The 18,810-nt window shown below is 40.4% G+C and overlaps 1 protein-coding gene across 2 annotated transcripts in view; it reads right to left on the reverse strand.

The window, feature by feature from the left end:
- The window catches only part of CCP110 (centriolar coiled-coil protein 110), a 39,472-nt gene that overhangs the window by 10,649 nt on the left and 10,013 nt on the right, over positions 1-18,810 (reverse strand). For both annotated transcript variants that reach the window (XM_038763106.1, XM_038763105.1), the window contains exons 3-11: positions 17,673-17,828; positions 13,552-13,680; positions 9,377-11,027; positions 5,412-5,542; positions 4,085-4,256; positions 3,324-3,463; positions 2,678-2,794; positions 820-921; positions 416-532 (exon numbers count right to left, since the gene is read on the reverse strand). In XM_038763106.1, coding sequence (XP_038619034.1) covers positions 416-532; positions 820-921; positions 2,678-2,794; positions 3,324-3,463; positions 4,085-4,256; positions 5,412-5,542; positions 9,377-11,027; positions 13,552-13,680; positions 17,673-17,828 — 2,715 coding nt within the window. The remainder of the gene's footprint in view (positions 1-415; positions 533-819; positions 922-2,677; positions 2,795-3,323; positions 3,464-4,084; positions 4,257-5,411; positions 5,543-9,376; positions 11,028-13,551; positions 13,681-17,672; positions 17,829-18,810) is intronic.

Below are 18,810 nucleotides of genomic sequence, written 5' to 3' on the forward strand. Positions count from 1 at the left end.
TCAGCTTTCATCCCATCTCCTTCCTCTCATTCCTGTCCCAATTCCTCAAATGTGTTTTATACACACGCTGCTTCCACTACCTCTCTTCCTGACCTTCTGTCAACCAGATTCTGCCATGTTCACTCCACCTAAACTATTCTCTCCAAGATCTCCTCCTGGCCAAACCTAACGGATGCTACTTCAGCCTAATTCTCCTCAGTCTCTGGCTGTCTTCAACTCTATGTACCACCTCCTCCTCCAGACCACACTATTTGTCTGAGCATTTTCTCTCTACGAACTTGCCGATCATGCCACAGGATGGTCATTCTTTCAGGTGCATCCATTTTAAAGAATATGTCACTGCTATCACACAGGAGGTCAGTGAGCAGAGAGCACTTTAAATACCATTTCTCTACCATGAAACAGACGGGCTTACCATTTGCCTGAGCATCTTCTCTCTACGAACTTCCCGATCATGCCGCAAGATGGTCATTCTTTCGGGTGCATCCATTATGAAGAATATGTCATGGATATCATACAGGGCTGCTCGAAGCTGTTTTAAAAATGAAAAATAGATCATAACTTCCATGAAAAATACAGGCGACATTTTTTTTCTAAATAGCAACAGAATTCTTTTTCAAGTTCAGGGCATGAGAATTTTAAAAACTTGCCGTTGTCAAAGATGAAATACAGTTTCCTAAATACAGGATGGATTAGCATTTCAAAACCCATCCCTGTTATCGGATGAATTTTGTATGGTAAAGACAAATGAGAAAACAAAGTCATTTCTCATGGTTTTAAAACAAAAGAGAACATGAGAACTGTCCAGAGTGTAGTCACCTGAGCCACTACTCTTTCTTGGAGAGATGCATCTTGTGCTGAAACAGCTCCTCTTTTTAATGGAGCTTCTGATTGAAAGCTTCTTATGAATTCCAATGTGTCCTAAAAAAGAAACGGAAGTTACACGTGCTAATGCTGGATATGCAGACTAGGTCCTGGGACTGGAGTAAAAATTGGAAAGGCAGCTGTTGGTCACCAATAGGCTGCAGGGACGGGGGCAAGAGCAGGCACTACTCTCCCAGGTGCTTAGTACAGTTCTTTGCACACAGTAAGCACTCAATAAATACGACTGAATGAATGAATGAATTTCTCCCCAGCCTGGGCCCACGTGGGCAGTAGTGCTACCCTCAACAGTTTGAAAGGGTATTTTTCCACTTTGGTTCACTAAATCAGTATAGTTTTCAGATGCAAAGTGCCATTTCAGGAGCTGCTTTTTTTTTTTTTTTAGCAGCACCAAGTTCCAGCTCATTCTGGCTTACTTCCATCTTGGGATATGGCTTTCTGTATTTTTTTGGCTGGGCAGATAGCAGAAGAAAGCTTCCCGTGTTCCCCTTATCTTCAAGGCCAGGCTGTATGGGGAGCTCTGAGGACTCAGCTCTCCACCACCTTCACTACCACACAACCAGTTATCAGGCCCGAAGCCTGTTTCTTGCCTCTGCGAGAATAGAGGGCAGGTATGGAGGCATATCTTCAGAAACATTATGGACTCAGGAGGAGGAGGAAGGTGGGAGAAGGTGATTTCCAGGCTGCAATGAACAATGTGCCAGGCTGTGCTCGTTTTCATGTTCAATGTTAAATTATGGGCCTCTTCTGGGAGCGTTAAGTGGTGCTGCCCAAACCATCGTCACCAGAATCAAGTCCTTTCATAGGTTCTTCTTCACGTGTTATTTTAGATGGGAGACTTTATCTTCATCAATGTTAAATTAATTACTGTTTCTATGTTTATTTTCTTCCACTCTCCTCCTCTACATTCATTCATTCATTCAATCGTATTTATTGAGCGCTTACTGTGTGCAGAGCACTGTACTAAGCGCTTGGGAAGTCCAAGTTGGTAACATATAGAGACGGTCCCTACCCAATAGCGGGCTCACAGTCTAGAAGGGGGAGACAGACAACAAAACAACACATATTAACAAAATAAAATAAATAGAATAGCAAATATGTACAAGTAAAATAGAGTAATACATCTGTACAAACATATACACAGGTGCTGTGGGGAGGGGATGGAGATTGCAAGTTTCTTCAGGGTACAGAGAATTTCTGATTCATTTTTTCTTTGTACACTGCTGTTGATATTCCCAAGCACCTTATTCAGCATTTACATACATTGTTGGGGCTCAAATACTATTCAGTCGTATTTATTGAGCGCTTACTGTGTGCAAAGCACTGTTAAGTTGTTTCTTGGGGAGGTTTCTTTTTTCCACACACAAAAAAAAAATCCATGAAAAGCCTTCGATTTTCTACCCAAGACTACGTAACCAAAGAACCAGGAACAACAGAGTCCAATATAGATCACTGCTCCCTGGGTGTGCACAGTTTATATTTGCCTGTTTTCCCTGATAGTCTACAAACTATTTGCAAATAAGGACCATGTCTTCTATACTGCACACAGGAGGCATTCATTAAATACAACTGAATGAATAAAGTGATGAGGTGTCAAGGCTCCACTTAGATAGGTGAACCTGTTTTCTAAGTAGGTTTAGCAAAACCTCTGCCGCTATCACTTCTGTTACTGCACAAGTTAATTTTTTCCTGCTTCCAATCTTTCAACTTATAGCTGTGAGCAGAGGAGGGCAGAAGTTAGAAAAGAGGATAAAACAAACAAAAACTGAAAAGTGTTTCACACCAAAGTCCTTACTTTCACGGTTTGTTGAAGATATTTCAGCTTTTCTGTCTGCATAAGCCTACGAGTAAGAAATCCCTTTGCCACAGCTGTTATTTTGTTAAACTTTACTTGCATCTCTGGACTGAAGACCTTTAAGAAAAAAAATGGACAAAATGGTAACAGGAAATCTGAGCATTATTAGTAGTGTGCTTGGTTGGGTTTTTAAAAATTGTCCCCTCTTTTGTGCTCAGTTAAACATTTAGAAGGTTTAAAAAATTGAAAAACCAAACTGGGGAGAATGCTGGCTCAGCATACTGTTTATCAAACTGTTTGAAGGGTTAGTTAGGTTTTCTTTTAACTTGAAGATTTATTTTTAATCACATTTTCCATTTTAAAATTACATTTTCAATGTATTCTTAAAGATACATTTTCAATGTCATCTTCAAATTAAATTTCGCAATGTCTTTCCCAATTAGACGGCAAATTCTTTGAGGGCAAGGGCTGTCTTTTTTAAATTTCTTTGTAATATCCCAGCAGCTAATACAACAAAACTCTAGATGCTTAAAAGTCTAACCAGCTGACTAATCTTCGTAACCAAAGAGTTTTTAGTGTTCCTTTGTCGGACATGCAAGAATAAATTAGTGAGTCAGCTTTAAGTGGATATTTAAGTGTTCACTACCTGAGACCATCTAATTTTGGCTCTTCCAAGAGGTCTAGATGCTGACATTTTATGCAGACTGCCGGCTGATGATCCCCACAGGTAGAATGGAGTTTCATTTGCCAGACGAAAACTATGCTGTTGGCTGGGGTTGACCAAACCTAGGAAAAAGTCAAAGTACCCCTGGTTAGGGTTCATGTCGGAAGGCTGAATGCGTAACACCGCATAAGACCTACACAGTGTTCACCAACACTACACAGGACGTGCAGATCATCCTGGCTAATTAATCAAGGCTGTCCCACAGAGAAGCAAATCACTAAAATCCCGGTAGAAGTACAGATTGAGTTTTTACTACTTATGCTCCAGGGAAAGTGTTTTACCCAAGAAAAATGGCAAAAGTTCCAACAAGCTGGGCAGGGAAGAAGAGGTGGAAATAATGTAAAAATGTTTCCTTTGGGAATGTAACTACTCTCAACTTCTTCTTCTTATTTGCTACATGCTGTCGGTTGCCTGAGACCTCGATGGATACCGGTTGGGCTTTGAGGAGACTCTTTTGGATGCTGCTCTCATTCATTCCTAGTGGGAACTGAACTACTGCCACCCCTCCTCATTTCTCAGAGGTTACTGGGCACCTTTCGGGTGGCAGTAACTTAAGGCTGATGCCAACTTGGGCTCGATTCTGACCGGGAATGTTTAAGAGAACGATCCACCTCCCTAATGGTTTTGATTCAAAGATAACAGGTACCTCGCTGTAAGGGAAAGAAAACGGTTTAAAGACCTACCGGCATTATTTGCAATGTGGAGGGTATCCACTTGAGGAAGCTTAGAATCTACCAAGCCACCATCGCTTATTTTTCTCCACTCTAATTCTACCCCACTGTTAATCTTCATGTCTGGGGGTTCTGCTGTGATCTCCTTCTTCTCTTTCAATCGTCTCTCTTGTTCTTCTATTTCCTGTAGGGAAAAGCCTCTACTTCAGTTAAATGGAGATTAAAAGTATCTACACTTCAATAATTGTGTGTTAAACCAAATTCCATTGCAAATAAATTAAACAATTACTTCAGTGAAGCTTATTTTCCCTCTGATATCTATCTGGCTTCTTTTTTTAATTGTATCTGTTAAGTACTTACTATGTACGAAGCACTCTTCTAAGCACTGGGTTAGGTAAAGCTAGTTAGGTTGTACATAGTCTATGTCCCACATGGGGTTCACAGTCTTTATCCCCATTTTACAGACTAGATAACAGGCACAGAGAAGTTAAGTGACTTACACAAGGTCACACACAGACACATGGCAGAGTTGGGATTAGAAGCCAGGTCCTTCAAACTCCCAGACTGTGCTCTATCAACTAAGCCATGTTGCTTCTCTGTTACAATCTATTTGACTACATTTTAGATGAGTTGCCATAACTGTATTGTACCAGACCAAGCAGTCTAGCCTTTCGGCTTATGGTTTTCAAAACAAAAAACAACAACAAAAAAACCCTCCTCTAACAACTTGGAAGTTATTTATAAAGCATTCCTGTTCAATGAGGATCCAGTAAGGTTTTGGATCAAGAAATTATTGACTGTGCTTTTAACAGACTATGATACACTAGACGTATACACTCAGTTCTGTCATTCACATATTCCTATGTATTTTGGCTAGAAAACTGTTAGGGAGTTAAGAAGCATTCATCCCACATGTGAGCTTGTTTGGATTCACCGTGCCACAGTTACCGGAGGAAATAATTTCCGCATACAGCACGTGTGCAACTGTGCAGTGTTGGAAATTGCTACACTGCAAGGTGAAATTTTGCAAGTAAGATCCCCTCATTCTAAAACAGAGCTGAGTGTGTTCGATAGTATAGGTAGTATATGTTCCATTTAGTATATATATTATTCCATTTTTTTTATTTATTCAATTGTATTTATTGAGTACTTACTGTGTGCAGAGCACTGTACTAAGTGCTTGGAAAGTACAATTTGACAACCAATGGAGACAATCCCTACCCAAAGCTGCCTGTGGTCAAAATACCCAGATAAGAGAACAAGCTTGTACACTTTCAAAGCCCAGCTATTTGAACACTAAATTTCATTAATCTTAGAAAACTGGGTTGACACGACTCACCTTTTGTAATTTCTCCTGTTCCCTCTCCTGCTCAGCTATAAGCATTGATAGCTGTTGAGCGTGCTGTTCTTCAAGTCTCTTCCGTATTTCTTCGAAAGCCAGCATCTTGTTTTTTAAAAATTCCTCTCCATCTGCAAAGAAATTTTCTACCCATAAAGACATCTATTCTGGTACTTGACAAATTTACTGTATTCTTCCAACAGTAATGAATCCTCAGTTTCACCTGCACTGTTGCTCCAAGGGCTATGTCATTCAGAAACGAAGCAATCAGGATCTTTAATATGCCTTATCTTATGGCCAGCTCTCTACTACTGCTCTGTTGTCATAAACCCCTAAGGAGAAGAGGCACTGTGGCCTGGTGGAAAGCGCACGGGACTGTAAGTCAGGACACCTGGGTTTTCTAGTCCCAGCTCAGTCACTGGTCTGCTCTCCCTCTAGACTGTAAGCTCGCTGTGGGCAGGGAATGTGTCTGCTTACTGTTGTATTGTACAACAGTACAGTGGTCTGCACACAGTAAGCAATCAATAAATACCACTGAATGAATGAATGACACCTTGGGCATATCCCTTAACTTCTCCATACCTCGGTTTCTTCATCTAAAGTGGAGATAAAATACCCATTAAGCCTGTGAGCACCAGACGGGTCAAGGTCTATGTCCAATCTGATTAATAATAATAATGATGGTATTTGTCAAGCGCTTACTATGTGCCAAGCACTGTTCTAAGCGCTGGGGTAGATACATGGCAATCAGGTTGTCCCACATGGGACTCACAGTCTTAATCCCCATTTTATAGATGAGGGAACTGAGGCCCAGAGAAGTTAAGTGACTTGCCTAAAGTCACACAGCTGACAAGTGGCGGAGCCAGGATTAGGACCCATGACCTCTGGCTCCCGAGCCCGTGATCTTTCCACTGAACCATGCTGCTTCTCTTCTTTTCTCTTGATTATCTTGCAATTTCACCAGAGCTTAGCTTAGTACAGTTTTTGACACATAATAAGTGCTTAATAAAGTCCATTATTATTATAAAGTAAATATGTTTTATTCTGAAGTTCTCTGGAAGAGCTGTATGAATCCACTGTATGAGTACAATCATGACTGATCATCCCTTCATAAGAAAAAATGTAACTGTGGAAGTGTATTAAATGTGGAGAAAAGAACTTGTAGAAGGATAACAGATCAATCCATCAGTCCATTGAATTCTGCAAATACCTCTAGAATTTTCATTTTCCGGATCATTTTTGCATCACTGGTCTCCTTACCTCTCATAATCTCCTTGGGAGGGAGAAGAAGGGAAGAAACAATTTTCCACAATTTACAGAAGGCTGGGCAGAGGCCCAGAAGTTGTCCAAGGACAGGGCTGGGATCCGAACCCAAGGGTTTCCCCACAAACAATTTCCCCTAAACTTAGACTCGCCCCCTTGACTTAGGGGCATGAGAGGGTGGGTGGTGGAGGGCGTTCTACTGACGGATGCAACGTCTTTCCAAAGTCCAGAGGATAACAGGGCATGGCTATTTCTAGAAAATCCAATTTCAGCCGCTCCAAAACCTGAGAATTTATGCTCTTATGGGGAGCATACAGAACCTAGGACAGATTGGACCAAGGGATACACTGGATAGCTATAGCCGAGTTTCTGGAAGTGCAAATTTTGATGGCCTTTGGAGGGACTCCACTCTAAAGCCCAAGTTGCAGCAATGCCCAGAGAGAGCCTGGAATGTGCCCGCTTCATATGCGGCCGGTTCTAGCAGCAGCAACACAGGTTGCTCCTTTAGGCTTCTTCGTTCTTTACCCTATGAAATATGCAACTGCGAGTCTTACATTTAACCAAGGCGCAAAAGTCCGTATTTCCCTATATATGGACAACTTTCATTCAGCTTCTACTGTCTGCGGATCTCTGTACTGAGTACTTGTGAGAGTACGATAGAGTTAATTAGGAGATCTCTGACCTCAAGAAGTTTCCAAACCAGCATACAGATACTGGAATAACTTATTTATAGGAGGAAGATGGAGAAGTGGATATGTGACTCCATGCTGGCACATAGTAAGCGCTTAACAAATACCATAATTATTACTATATTATATATTATAAATGAGTACCTAAAAACTAGGGTTGCAAAAGTTGACGTGTAGAGAAGTGCTGCAGGTGGTTGAGAATGCACAAGTGCTTAGTCGGTGCAGAAGTAGGAGGAAGGGAACATAAATTAATCAGAGAGAACTTCCTGGAGGAGATGTTAGTTCAGTTTCACCTTATCACCCAGCCCTCACACTTGGCTCCTCTAAAGCTAACCTACTCACTGTATCTCAGCCTCATCTATCTCACCAAGGACCTCTCACCCCCGTCCTCCCTCTGGCCTGGAATGCCCTCCTTCTTCACATCTGACAAATAATTACTCTCCCCCACTTCAGAGCCTTACTGAAGGCACATCTCTCTCAAGAGGGCTTCCCTGACTAAACCCTTTTCCTTTTCTTCCACTCCCTTCTGTGTCACTCTGACTTGCTCCCTTCACTCATTCCCCCTCCCACCCCCCACAGCACTCATGTACAAATCTGTCATTTATTTATTTATATTAATGTCTGCTTCTCCCTCTAGACCGTAAGCTCGTTTTGGGAAGGGAATGTGTCATATTATAATCTTCCAAGGGCTTAGTAAGGCACCCTGCACACAGTAAGCGCTCAATAAATAAGCGTGATTGATTCACAAGGGCTTTGAAGATGGGGAGAGTTGTAGTCTGCGGGATGTGAAGGGGAAGGGAGATCCGGACCACGGAAAGGGCTTGAGCAGGAGGTCAGAGGTGGGAGAGCCGAGAATAAGGTACGAGTATGTTTGCTTGAGAGGAGTACAGACAAAACTCCTCTCCAAACAACAAAAAACAAATTCCGAAAAACAAAAGATATCAAAAAACAACATTCTGCATTCTAAGAAGGGGCGATAGACAGGGCATACGACAGACATCATTGATTTTAAATACATACTTGTAACACATGTTCTTTAAACTGATGGCAATCAAATTTTTACTAGAGTAACCAAGTATATTATAAAAATTCACTACTTGAGCAATGACTTTCACGAGTGAAAAGAAACTGGCCGAACTCATATCAGCCCTGAAATAGGCAGTTTTTTTCTTGTACTCATTAGTAATTGCTTTTATCTAAAAATGCATTTCCACCTCTCATTTCGTAATTTAAGTAAGAGAGTCTGTGTGACTGAATAGAAAGCTCATTATGTAGCAGAGATCTGCGGTTAATCCTAAGTGCCTCTTCCTGAAGGACGAAAATTATTTATGACTTAATAATAATAATAATAATAATAATAATGATGGCATTTATTAAGCACTATGTGCAAAGCACTGTTCTAAGTGCTGGGGAGGTTACAAAGTGATCAGGTTGTCCCACAGGGAGGCTCACAATCTTAATCCCCATTTTACAGATGAGGTAACTGAGACACAGAGAAGTAAAGTGACTTGCCCAAGGTCACACAGCTGACAATTGACGGAGCCAGGGTTTGAACCCATGACCTCTGACTCCAAAGCCCGTGGCTCTTTCCATTGAGCCATGCTGCTTCTCTAAGACTTAAGATAACCATAATAATTATTTTCAACAAAACTTGAAGGCATTAAAATAATAAAACTGTCAGTTTCCACAATAATAATAATTGCGGTATTTATAGGCAATAACTAGCTGTCAAGCTCGGTGCTGGAGCAGCTAAATTCAAATCAGATTGGACCCAGTCCCTATCCCGTGTGGAACTCTCGGCTAAGAAGGGAGAACAGAAGTTAATTCTCATTTTCCAGATGAGGAAACTGAGCACTGAGAAATTAAGTGATCTGTCCAAAGTTACAAAGCATTTAAGTGGCAGAGCTGGTACGAAAACTTTACTCTCCTGACTCCCACTGTTATGCTCTTCCTTCGAGGCCATGCTGCTCCTCATATACCTTAACCGTTTAGCACAGGTGGTCTTTTTCTTACCTTTGATGCTGTTTTCTAAAATCTCATTCTTGGTAATGTATCCATATCCTATAGACCACCTTCTTTCTGGCAACCCTTGCCTTTCCTGGTTCTCGACCATCCTGCTTGGTGCCACGTACGGACTGTTCTCTTTTTGCAGGACATCGATATCCATATCAAGTCTCCTTTTGATCTTTTCAAAACTATTTCCTAAAAACTGCTCGTTTCCATGGGATCCACCTGGAGGGGCCATCTGCTGCCTCTTAATCCGGCTTTGCATGAGGAGTGGAGATGGGTTTTCAACATCGTAGGATTTATTCAGTTCCACTTGCGAATTACAGCTGTGGTTTTCTACCAAGGCAGTGGACTTGCCGCCATTCACTGTCCCGAGCTTTGGACTTACTCTACCTAGACTGGATGCATAGGGTTCATGCAGTCTTGGAGCTACAGAACGAATATCCTCCATTTCCACTTTGTCTAACCCTCTGCTGCCAAATGCAAATTGACCTTCCATCGTCGCTGATACCGGAATGACTTTGTTTTCTGGTTGATTAACTGAATGCTGAGACGTTTTCTTTGCTTTACCTGATACCACTCCAGCGGGAGCTTCAGAAATATTTTTGCTGCCAGGACAAACTCCAGTTGAGTCAAGAGCTAATTTTGGAACAGGTTCAGGTGCACATTTCTTTTCATTAACATCTTGAGTAACCAAGTTCACAAGCTTTCCCTTGCCTTTGGGACTTAATTCCTGGGCGTTCACAGGGTTATTGATAACTATGTGGCCGGTGGACAATGGGCGAAGACGTCTTCGGTGCATTTTAGGACTCAAACTTGGTTCCGGGCTTGGCAAATTGGCATAGGAACTGGACAGGCTGCCAATAATGCTATTTTCAGGATCAAAAGTGGAATGGGCATTCAAATCTTCATCGATATCCGAATCTACAATGGACGAGGTTTCACTTTGAACTGCTTTACAGAAGCCTGTTAAAGCCGAAGTATTTGTGCTGCATTTTGGGGTAGAGGCACCTTGGAGGAGAATGTTGGATTTATTAAGACTTGGTTTATCCAGCGTAACTGAATTAGCACTTTTGCCTGCAAGCTTCAGCCTCTCTCGTACAGAGTCACAGCCTTTAGCAGTGTCATTTTCTTTATCTGAGTGGCTCTCATTGATACTCCTCTTTGAGCCACCTCTCAAGCTGCGCCTGGCTTGTTCTCTAGTTATATACGCCCTTGACTTTTTGAGAAGGTTTTGAAGACTCATGACATAGGGATCTGGGGAGGTTTCCTTAACCAGTAGAGGATCCGATTCTCTATCTCCTTCTGGAATACCATCTGAGTCAAGGGATCCCGATGGGACACTGGAATGAATGCTCTTTGGAGAAGCGTCATTCTCTGGGTGGCTAGGATTTGGACTGTCCCTTTGTTTTGGAAACACTGTTTCTTCTTGACTTCTATCTGAATCTGTTCCACCCAGTTTAAATTGAGTATCGGTATCAGAGGTCACAATTTCCCTCTTCTCTTCAAGGTTTATTGAATTATTGTGTTCGGAAAGACTTGGAGAACTGCCGTATGGGGCTAGAGTAAACCCATTTAATTCTTTGACTTCAGAATCAGGACAAACGGCCTCGGTCTCCCACTGCTCCAAATCACTTGTACTGGATGCCTTTCTGACCTGTAAGGAAAAATCTGAAAGTTGGTGCTTCCAAATGGCAATTAAGCAATCCTTTTGATCATTTCTAGAGGTATTAGTCAAATGATGTTAGTCAACTGAGTTCTGACTTCCTTGGTACACATCACCATAGCACCCTCATATTTTCATTTTGACATCTGTCAGATTAGAGGGGCCACACTTTACCTAAAGAAAAATAACTGACTCTAGAAAAATATTCCTATCAAGCTAAAACTGCTGAAAATATTGCAATAAATTCACAATCTAATGAGTCTGAATAGGCCAGGGTTTACAAGAATCACAGTGGCTTTATTCCTTCATCAGAAAAAGAAATGCAGAATAGTTGCTAGTCCCAGAACAATCGAAGATTTTCCTCTGATTATACATCATCAACGATTCTTTCTATCATTTCCATCTTGGGTTTACAAAGCAAAGAGCAAGTGTGCAAATGTCCTTATGAGACATATACTGGAAGAATACTTAAATTTCTCTAAGTGGGGAAATCTTTGACTGTTAAGTGACTTGCCCAAGGCAGTGACAGAGCTAGAAGTAACTCATGAAATGGAGGCTCCTGATTGCCTGATTCTTCACTCCATAAAGGGGCAACAGTCCTCCTCCAGAAATAAAGTTCACTGGCACTAATTCTGGGTTAGGCATGTACTTTAAATATCCTCAACATCAGTAATGATTTAATCTTTAACCAAAATTAACTTTGGAATCTACATATATAACTACAGGGAGCCTAAAATAAAGTGCATGCATTTTTTATTACATTTTACAAACTATTAAGTCGTATAATGGCTCTGTTCAGAGGAGCCTCCATTTCATGAATTACTTCTAGCTCTGTCACTGCCTTGGGCAAGTCACTTAGCCACTGAGCATGGCTCAGTGGAAACAGCACGGGCTTTGGAGTCAGTGGTCATGGGTTCAAATTCCGTTTGCCAATTGTCAGCTGTGTGACTTTGGGCAAGTCACTTAACTTCTCTGTGCCTCAGTTACCTCAATGGGGGTTGACTGTGAGCCACCTGTGGGACAACCTGATCACCTTGTAACCTCCCCAGCGCTTGGGACAGTGCTTTGCACATAGTAAGTGCTTAATAAATGCCACCATTATTATAATGATTTGTGAACCCTCAGGGATAAACAGAAAACTGCCTACATCTTATCTGCAACCTTAGCATCAAAACCCACCAAATTTTATTGAACCTATGATCTTGTATTTCTAAGAAGTACAGATCATTTCAATGCACAAAATATTTCAACATCACATCTGTCAGATCAGACCCAATAATTTCAGTTGATGTATAATTCTGACATTCATTCATTCATTCAATCGTATTTATTGAGTGCTTCTTTTTACACTTTACATTTTAGTTAAACGCTATTTGTTACCACTCCCATATAATTATCCGTATGCCTATTTAGTCAATTCCAATCATCTTTAGTGGTGTTCTATCACCAAAAACTCTTTTAGAGAGAATATTCTACCACTACAAAAAATTATATTACTCTGACATATTTTTGATCTTTTAAGAGTCCAATGTTATTTTCTTTCAATGGAATCAAAATGCAAAACACCCTGTTTAATTATTAAGCTTTATCTCTAGGCTTTACATTTTTAAAACATCAAGTGTGATGACTTCTAACTACTGTCATTACATAACTAACAGAAATAAGGAGGAGGTTGGAGTTTCTAGATAATGATTTACATTGTGTGATACAAATAAATTACTGTATTTTCAAGTGCATAGTTTTGCAAGAGATTCTCAGTGGGACCTTCACATCCATGGTCACAATCTCACCAAGTGCAGCTCCATCTCTGAACTCAAGGACAATGTTTTGGATGCAATTACCTAGAGTGTGAAATTTCTAGGAACAAATTATAAGGCCTTGGGATTGGGAGAAATGGGAAACTTCCATTATCACGATCTGTCCTGCTAAGGTCTACTCTTTTCCAAATCAAGAGCAATGATTTCAACATTAGTATCTGTTTGTTACTCTAAGAACAACTTGACAATTGCACAATGGACATCACAGTTAAACAACTGCAAAAAGCAAACAATGAACATCCTCATCTGTAGCCATGAAAACTTGTATATATGAATCCAAGGGTTCATTTTACCTAGAACACTAATTTTTCAGATTCAGAGCTTACTCCAGGTTTTAGCTTATAGAGAAACAAAGTGAAGTCATCTTTCAGCAATCCAACCAATTCAAATGGAAAGCAAACTGCAATTAAAAACTCCATGAGCTGTGATTTAACAATGCAGTTTTGTAAAGAGGGTCACAAGACCCATGTAATTGGTTATTGTGCGGCCTGTTTGGGTCCATTGTCTAAATATCTACACTCAAGTACAAAAAAATTTCCTGCACTTTCTGAAGGCATTGCAACTGAATTCTGGAACAGACAAAAGAGAAGACTACTGAAAAGTTGTTTATTTAGCACTTGGAAATTGTAAATTTACATCTAGGGCACTGTCATTTTCATAGGGCCAACCATAATTCAAAGAGTTTGAAATACACAAACCTGCACATTTTCCAGAATCTCCTGGACACGATTCAGTAAAGTTTTCCTCCTATTCCTCTGCCTGCGTGCTTCTAAGTTGAGGGCCTTTTGTCTTTCCTGCTGCATTTCCTTTCTTCTCTCCATGCTAAGCTGCAAGATGAGATGATGATTTTTCATTAACAAAAAATATATCAGTCTCTTAATAACAAAAGCCAAAATAAATCTGTAGAACCAGTTCCCTTCAACCAATGCTACAAAATGAAATAGAATGTATTTCCTTTTGCCACTGCTGAAATTCTTGATGGGAAATATGTGCTCTTATGCTGATCCAAACGAAAGCTGAAAGAGAGTTTCTTTCCTGCATCATTTCCTTTCTTCTCTCCAAGCGTAGCTACAAGATGAGATCATGATTTTTCAACAACAAAAAAAATAACAATCTCTTAATAACTGGACAAACAAAAACCAAAATAAATCTGTAGAACCAGTTCCCTTCATCCAGTGCTACAAAATGAAACAGAATTTTTTTCCTTTTGCCACTGGTGAAATTCTTGTTGGGAAATATGTGCTCTTATGCTTAACCAAACGAAGGCTGAGAAAGAGAGAGAGAGAGACAGAGAGAGAGATAGAGATATTCCATCATATTTACAGATGATACTTTTGACAGTGAGAGTTTATCCAGGAGGGTGTGACTGAAAATACCAATCCATGCCAAAACTCCAATCCTTAAAGTGTAAGTGTGATAAAAAGTCCTTTGCCTTAAAAATGTGATGAATAATTAAGCAGCTGTTACTGTTTTCAAGTCTGTCTCAGTGTCCTAATCTTCTCAAAATCTCTGCTCAAGGCAAATAAACCCTCTCCTCTATGGTTTATTTGCTGCATGTTTTCCTCAATGTTTCACCACAAACCCCAATGTTTGTGATTACACTTCCTTATTACATTATGCATATATCTCTCAATGACACATTATAAATTATTCATTTATATTAATGTCGGTCTCCCTCTAGACTGTAAGCTTACTGTGGCGAGGGTACATGCCTACCAACTCTGTTGTACTGTAGTCCCCCAATGCTCTGCACAGAGTATGTGCTCAATAATTACCACTGATTGATTGATTGATTGATTATGGGCTTTAAAACACTTTTGCTTTCCTACTTGCATATGCCCCATTTCAGGAAACCACACTTCAGTGGCTGGGGACACTTCCATTCTTCTCACATTAGCCCAAAGAAGCCGTTTAATGATGCACGGGACTTGATGCTGGTGAGCTGTCTTTCAAAAACTTACTGCTGGTGATTTTTTTTTTTTGGTGGGGGGGGGGGAGCACTTACTATGTGCCAGGCACTGTACTAAGTGCTGGGGTAGATTCATTCATTCATTCAATTGTATTTATTGAGCACTTACTGTGTGCAGAGCACTGTACTAAGTGCTTAGGAAGTACAAGTTGGCAACATAAAGAGATGGTCCCTACCCAACAATCAATCGTATTTATTGAGTGCTTACTGTGTGCAGAGCACTGTACTAAGTGCTTAGGAAGTACAAGTTGGCAACATATAGAAATGGTCCCTACCCAACAGCGGGCTCACAATCTACATACAAGTTAATCAGATGGGACACAGCCCACGTCCCACATGGGGCTCACAGTCTTAGTCCCCATTTTACAGATGAGGTAATTGAGACATGGAAAAGTAAAGTGACTTTCCCAAGCTCACACAGCAGACAAGTAGCAGGGCCAGGTTCAGAACCCAGGTCCTTCTAACTCCTGGGCCTGTGCTCTATCCCCTAGGCCATGCCACTTTGCTATTTAATGTTGAGTGTGGCTTGCAGGTGATGCTGATGAAACTGCTGAAGAAGCCTGACAAGCGTTTTCAGGGCATTCTAAGCCTCATTATCTTGAAATTGGATACTGTCATGGCTTTGGAGATCTTCAGTTAGATATATATCCGATACCCCTTTGATGCCCAACTCTGTCAGACTCTCAGAGGGCCAAACTTGGTGGCAGCACGGTTAACAGTTAAAGTAGATTTTCTTTATATAAGTTTGGCCAGTGTCCATTGGGCAGTCTGAGCCAAAACCATAGTCCCGGAGGACAAGCTCAGGAACAGAGTTGTCAGCTCAATTCAGGTTCCAGATAAGTCCCAAAGCAGGTTAAGGAGTGATGCATGAGTGTCAGCTGGAAAAATAGAGGGACCTCCATTCCCGTGATTTCCCGGGCCAGCCTGGCCTTGAATGTTAATGCTCAGTTTTCTTCAGGTTTACTATCAGGTCATAACGGTGCTGACTCTGGGCTCTGGAGGCCTTTACACCCAAAGACATATCGTCATTGGCATGTAGTAGTTCCTGAATAATTTTCAAAAAAACTCTAGCGTTTTTCCAGTGTCCTCATCAGACCATCAAGAATGAGAGCCTACAGTAGTTTGGACGGGGCTGTTCCTACCACACAACTCCCTTGGTGATGGGGGGAAAAAGGTCTCTCAACCCTTCTGTGCCTGGACAAACCCACGAGGATTTGGGTGAACTTCTTTGGGGAAGCTAAATTTTCTCAGCAATTGCCAGAACCTTGCCAGCAACAGAAAGTAAGGAGATACTCTGGTAGTTTCCACTGTCAGCTCTCATTTTTCCTCTTGAAGATGGTGATAATGAGGGCAACAATAAGAAAGAGGCACCGGCCCTCCTCTACCACAAGCCTCAAGTGCAATTCTACCTCTTTTCTTTACAGTCACCATGAACTGGAGACGAAAGATTTTTTTAAAGTCCTGGATCTGAGGTCCCATTGAAAATCCTAAGATATCTGGATATCCTTATGTTTTTGTTATTGCTGTACTTACTCCAAGAGAGGAAAAAACATAAAGAATGTTATAAACAAAAAAACTTTCGATATGAATTATACATGAAGTATAATACAAATGAAACATAAAACGATCAAATCCCAAACTTGGATCGTGTTTTTCTTTCACCTGCAATTATTACCCACCGCAAAAAGAACAGTGCAATAAACCTTACATGATTAGACTTTTTCTTTTCAGCTTCTACCTGAATTTCAGAATGTCTCATACTATCCAGAAGTTGCTAACCTTACAAACCATCAAAACATTTCCTTTCCAAATGTAGATTACATTTTGCTAGCAAGAGAGTATCTATAGAGACCATGTTTGCCCAAAGGTTTCTTTTCTTCTTTTCATTTCTTCAGAATGTATTTTCTGAAATTATTAATCTAGAAGGGGTCTAAAAGAAAAAAAAGGTTCCTATAAACAGTTCTAATTATTACTCTCAGGTGACAAGTAGTGGAACTTTTAAAATTTTTGAAACATTAACAAAAACCAAGCAGCCTTTATCTTTCCTTTAAAATCCCTAGGGAAACGTATCTATTACCAAGTTAACAAAACTATAGAAATCCTATCTTATGCTGTCCTTTTTATCCACTATAAGGTACAGCACTGCCGCTTTTGAATGGAGCCATTTAATGAAGAAAAAAGTCTCAACTTTTTCTGTCTGGGGCTAATGAACACGAGGATCCTTCAAATATTTGGAGAGGACCAATGAAGGAGGATTTAGTTTTTTGGAAAAAAAAATCTGATTCTCAAAAATTTTGCTAAAATCTATAAAGTCTGATTATCTACAATAATTTAAAACATAAATCGCAGTTCCGTGTATTAGTTGAAAAGGTCAAGAGAATATAATTGAATGATTTCATAGGGAATTTCACACCAGAGTTGCCGCTCCCTTGCTGGTCATTATTACTGATGGACGCTTCACGGTCCAGATCCTGGAAAAGCCATGGAGTCAGTTCCTTCAGAAAACTGAAAGGAGAAAGTTATCGAAGAGGAACCAAGAACTACTTAATCAGACTTTAAGCATTCCAAAACAAAGAATGTAGTATAAGGGGTAGTGGTAAATCCCAGACAGCACGTTGATGAGTTCTTAGATGGTGTTAGGGAAGAGATTATAGGTTTTTAAGGCACAAAGTTCAGAGGGCAGTAAAAAGACTAAACAGACAACAAGATGCAACATGAGGTGAAGGAAAGGCAGGGTGCCTCCGGCAGATATATCCTAAACAACACCCTCAAAAAGGGCCTTCTCATTTGGGGACCATGTAGGTGGAAAACTGACAAACTGAACAACAAAAAAGAAACGAGATATATTACCAAAGGAGAAAGCGCAGCAACCCCATGGAACTGAATAAGTGAGGAGTTCTCAGACTGAACAGGTGGAAAGCATTCTCTGTCTAGTGACTCTCCTTGAATTCGGACAAGACTCCTCTCACAGAACTTCTCATATTCCTCCATCTTCAGACAGTTAGGCTGCAGGTAGAAAAAAAGTAGTGTCAGAGCAAAAGGATAAGGAAGCAAAAAGAGAACTTTTGTAAAGTACCTGGGAAACAATTTTATATGAAATAAAAATCTTTTCAATTTACCTGCTATTGTGTTCCACCTCTTTCCCCAAAAATAAAGCTTCAAGAACTGTGTGTGCATAGCTTTGAAACTAAATCTACACTTCTTGAGAAAAAAATTATACACCAAAAACTATGTAGCAGGAGAAATTCTGGCCAGGAATTAAGGGAAACCCCGTTATGCTGAAGGAAAATTGCCCAAGGGGAAATTCTGTCTGGAGCGAACAAGGCACCTCCTTTTACAATTTCAACTAGAGAATGCAGAGAGCTCAATTTGCTTAACTGCCAGATCATCAATTATTCCATGGGGATAATGCTGCTGCTACATGGGCTTCTTACATGGGCTTTTCTATGAATATTTCAGGTAGAAACATGTTTATACAATAATGTTTTAATTCCAATTCTGTGCTATATAACAACTGGATTGCATTACGTAATTTTTCCAGTAACTCGACTATGGTACTCCTGTGTAACTTTCTCCCAATAAGAAATAGTTACAGCTTTCATTCATTTCACAATTCTAAATATAAGATTATTGGGCCACAGTACAGAACAACAGCAGTAATAATAATATTTATATGTTTACTATGTGCCACACACTGCTCTAAGCTCAGAGGTAGAAACAGATGATCAAGTCAGCCATAGTCCCTATCCCTCATTGGGGCTCGTGGTCTTAAGTAAAGGGAGAACTGGTATTTAAACCTCATTTTAACAACGATGAAATTGATGTCCAGAGAAGTTAAAGGACTTGTCCAAGGTCACACAGCAGATAAGTGGCAGAGCCTGCTTTAGAACCATGTTCCCCTGACTCCAGGACTATGTGTTTTTTACTAGTCCACACTGTTTCCCTTAAAAATTGTGCAAAATTTAATATCTAAACATATACGTGACAC

Source organism: Tachyglossus aculeatus, chromosome 21 (genome assembly GCF_015852505.1).
Source record: "Tachyglossus aculeatus isolate mTacAcu1 chromosome 21, mTacAcu1.pri, whole genome shotgun sequence".
NCBI lineage: Eukaryota > Metazoa > Chordata > Mammalia > Monotremata > Tachyglossidae > Tachyglossus > Tachyglossus aculeatus.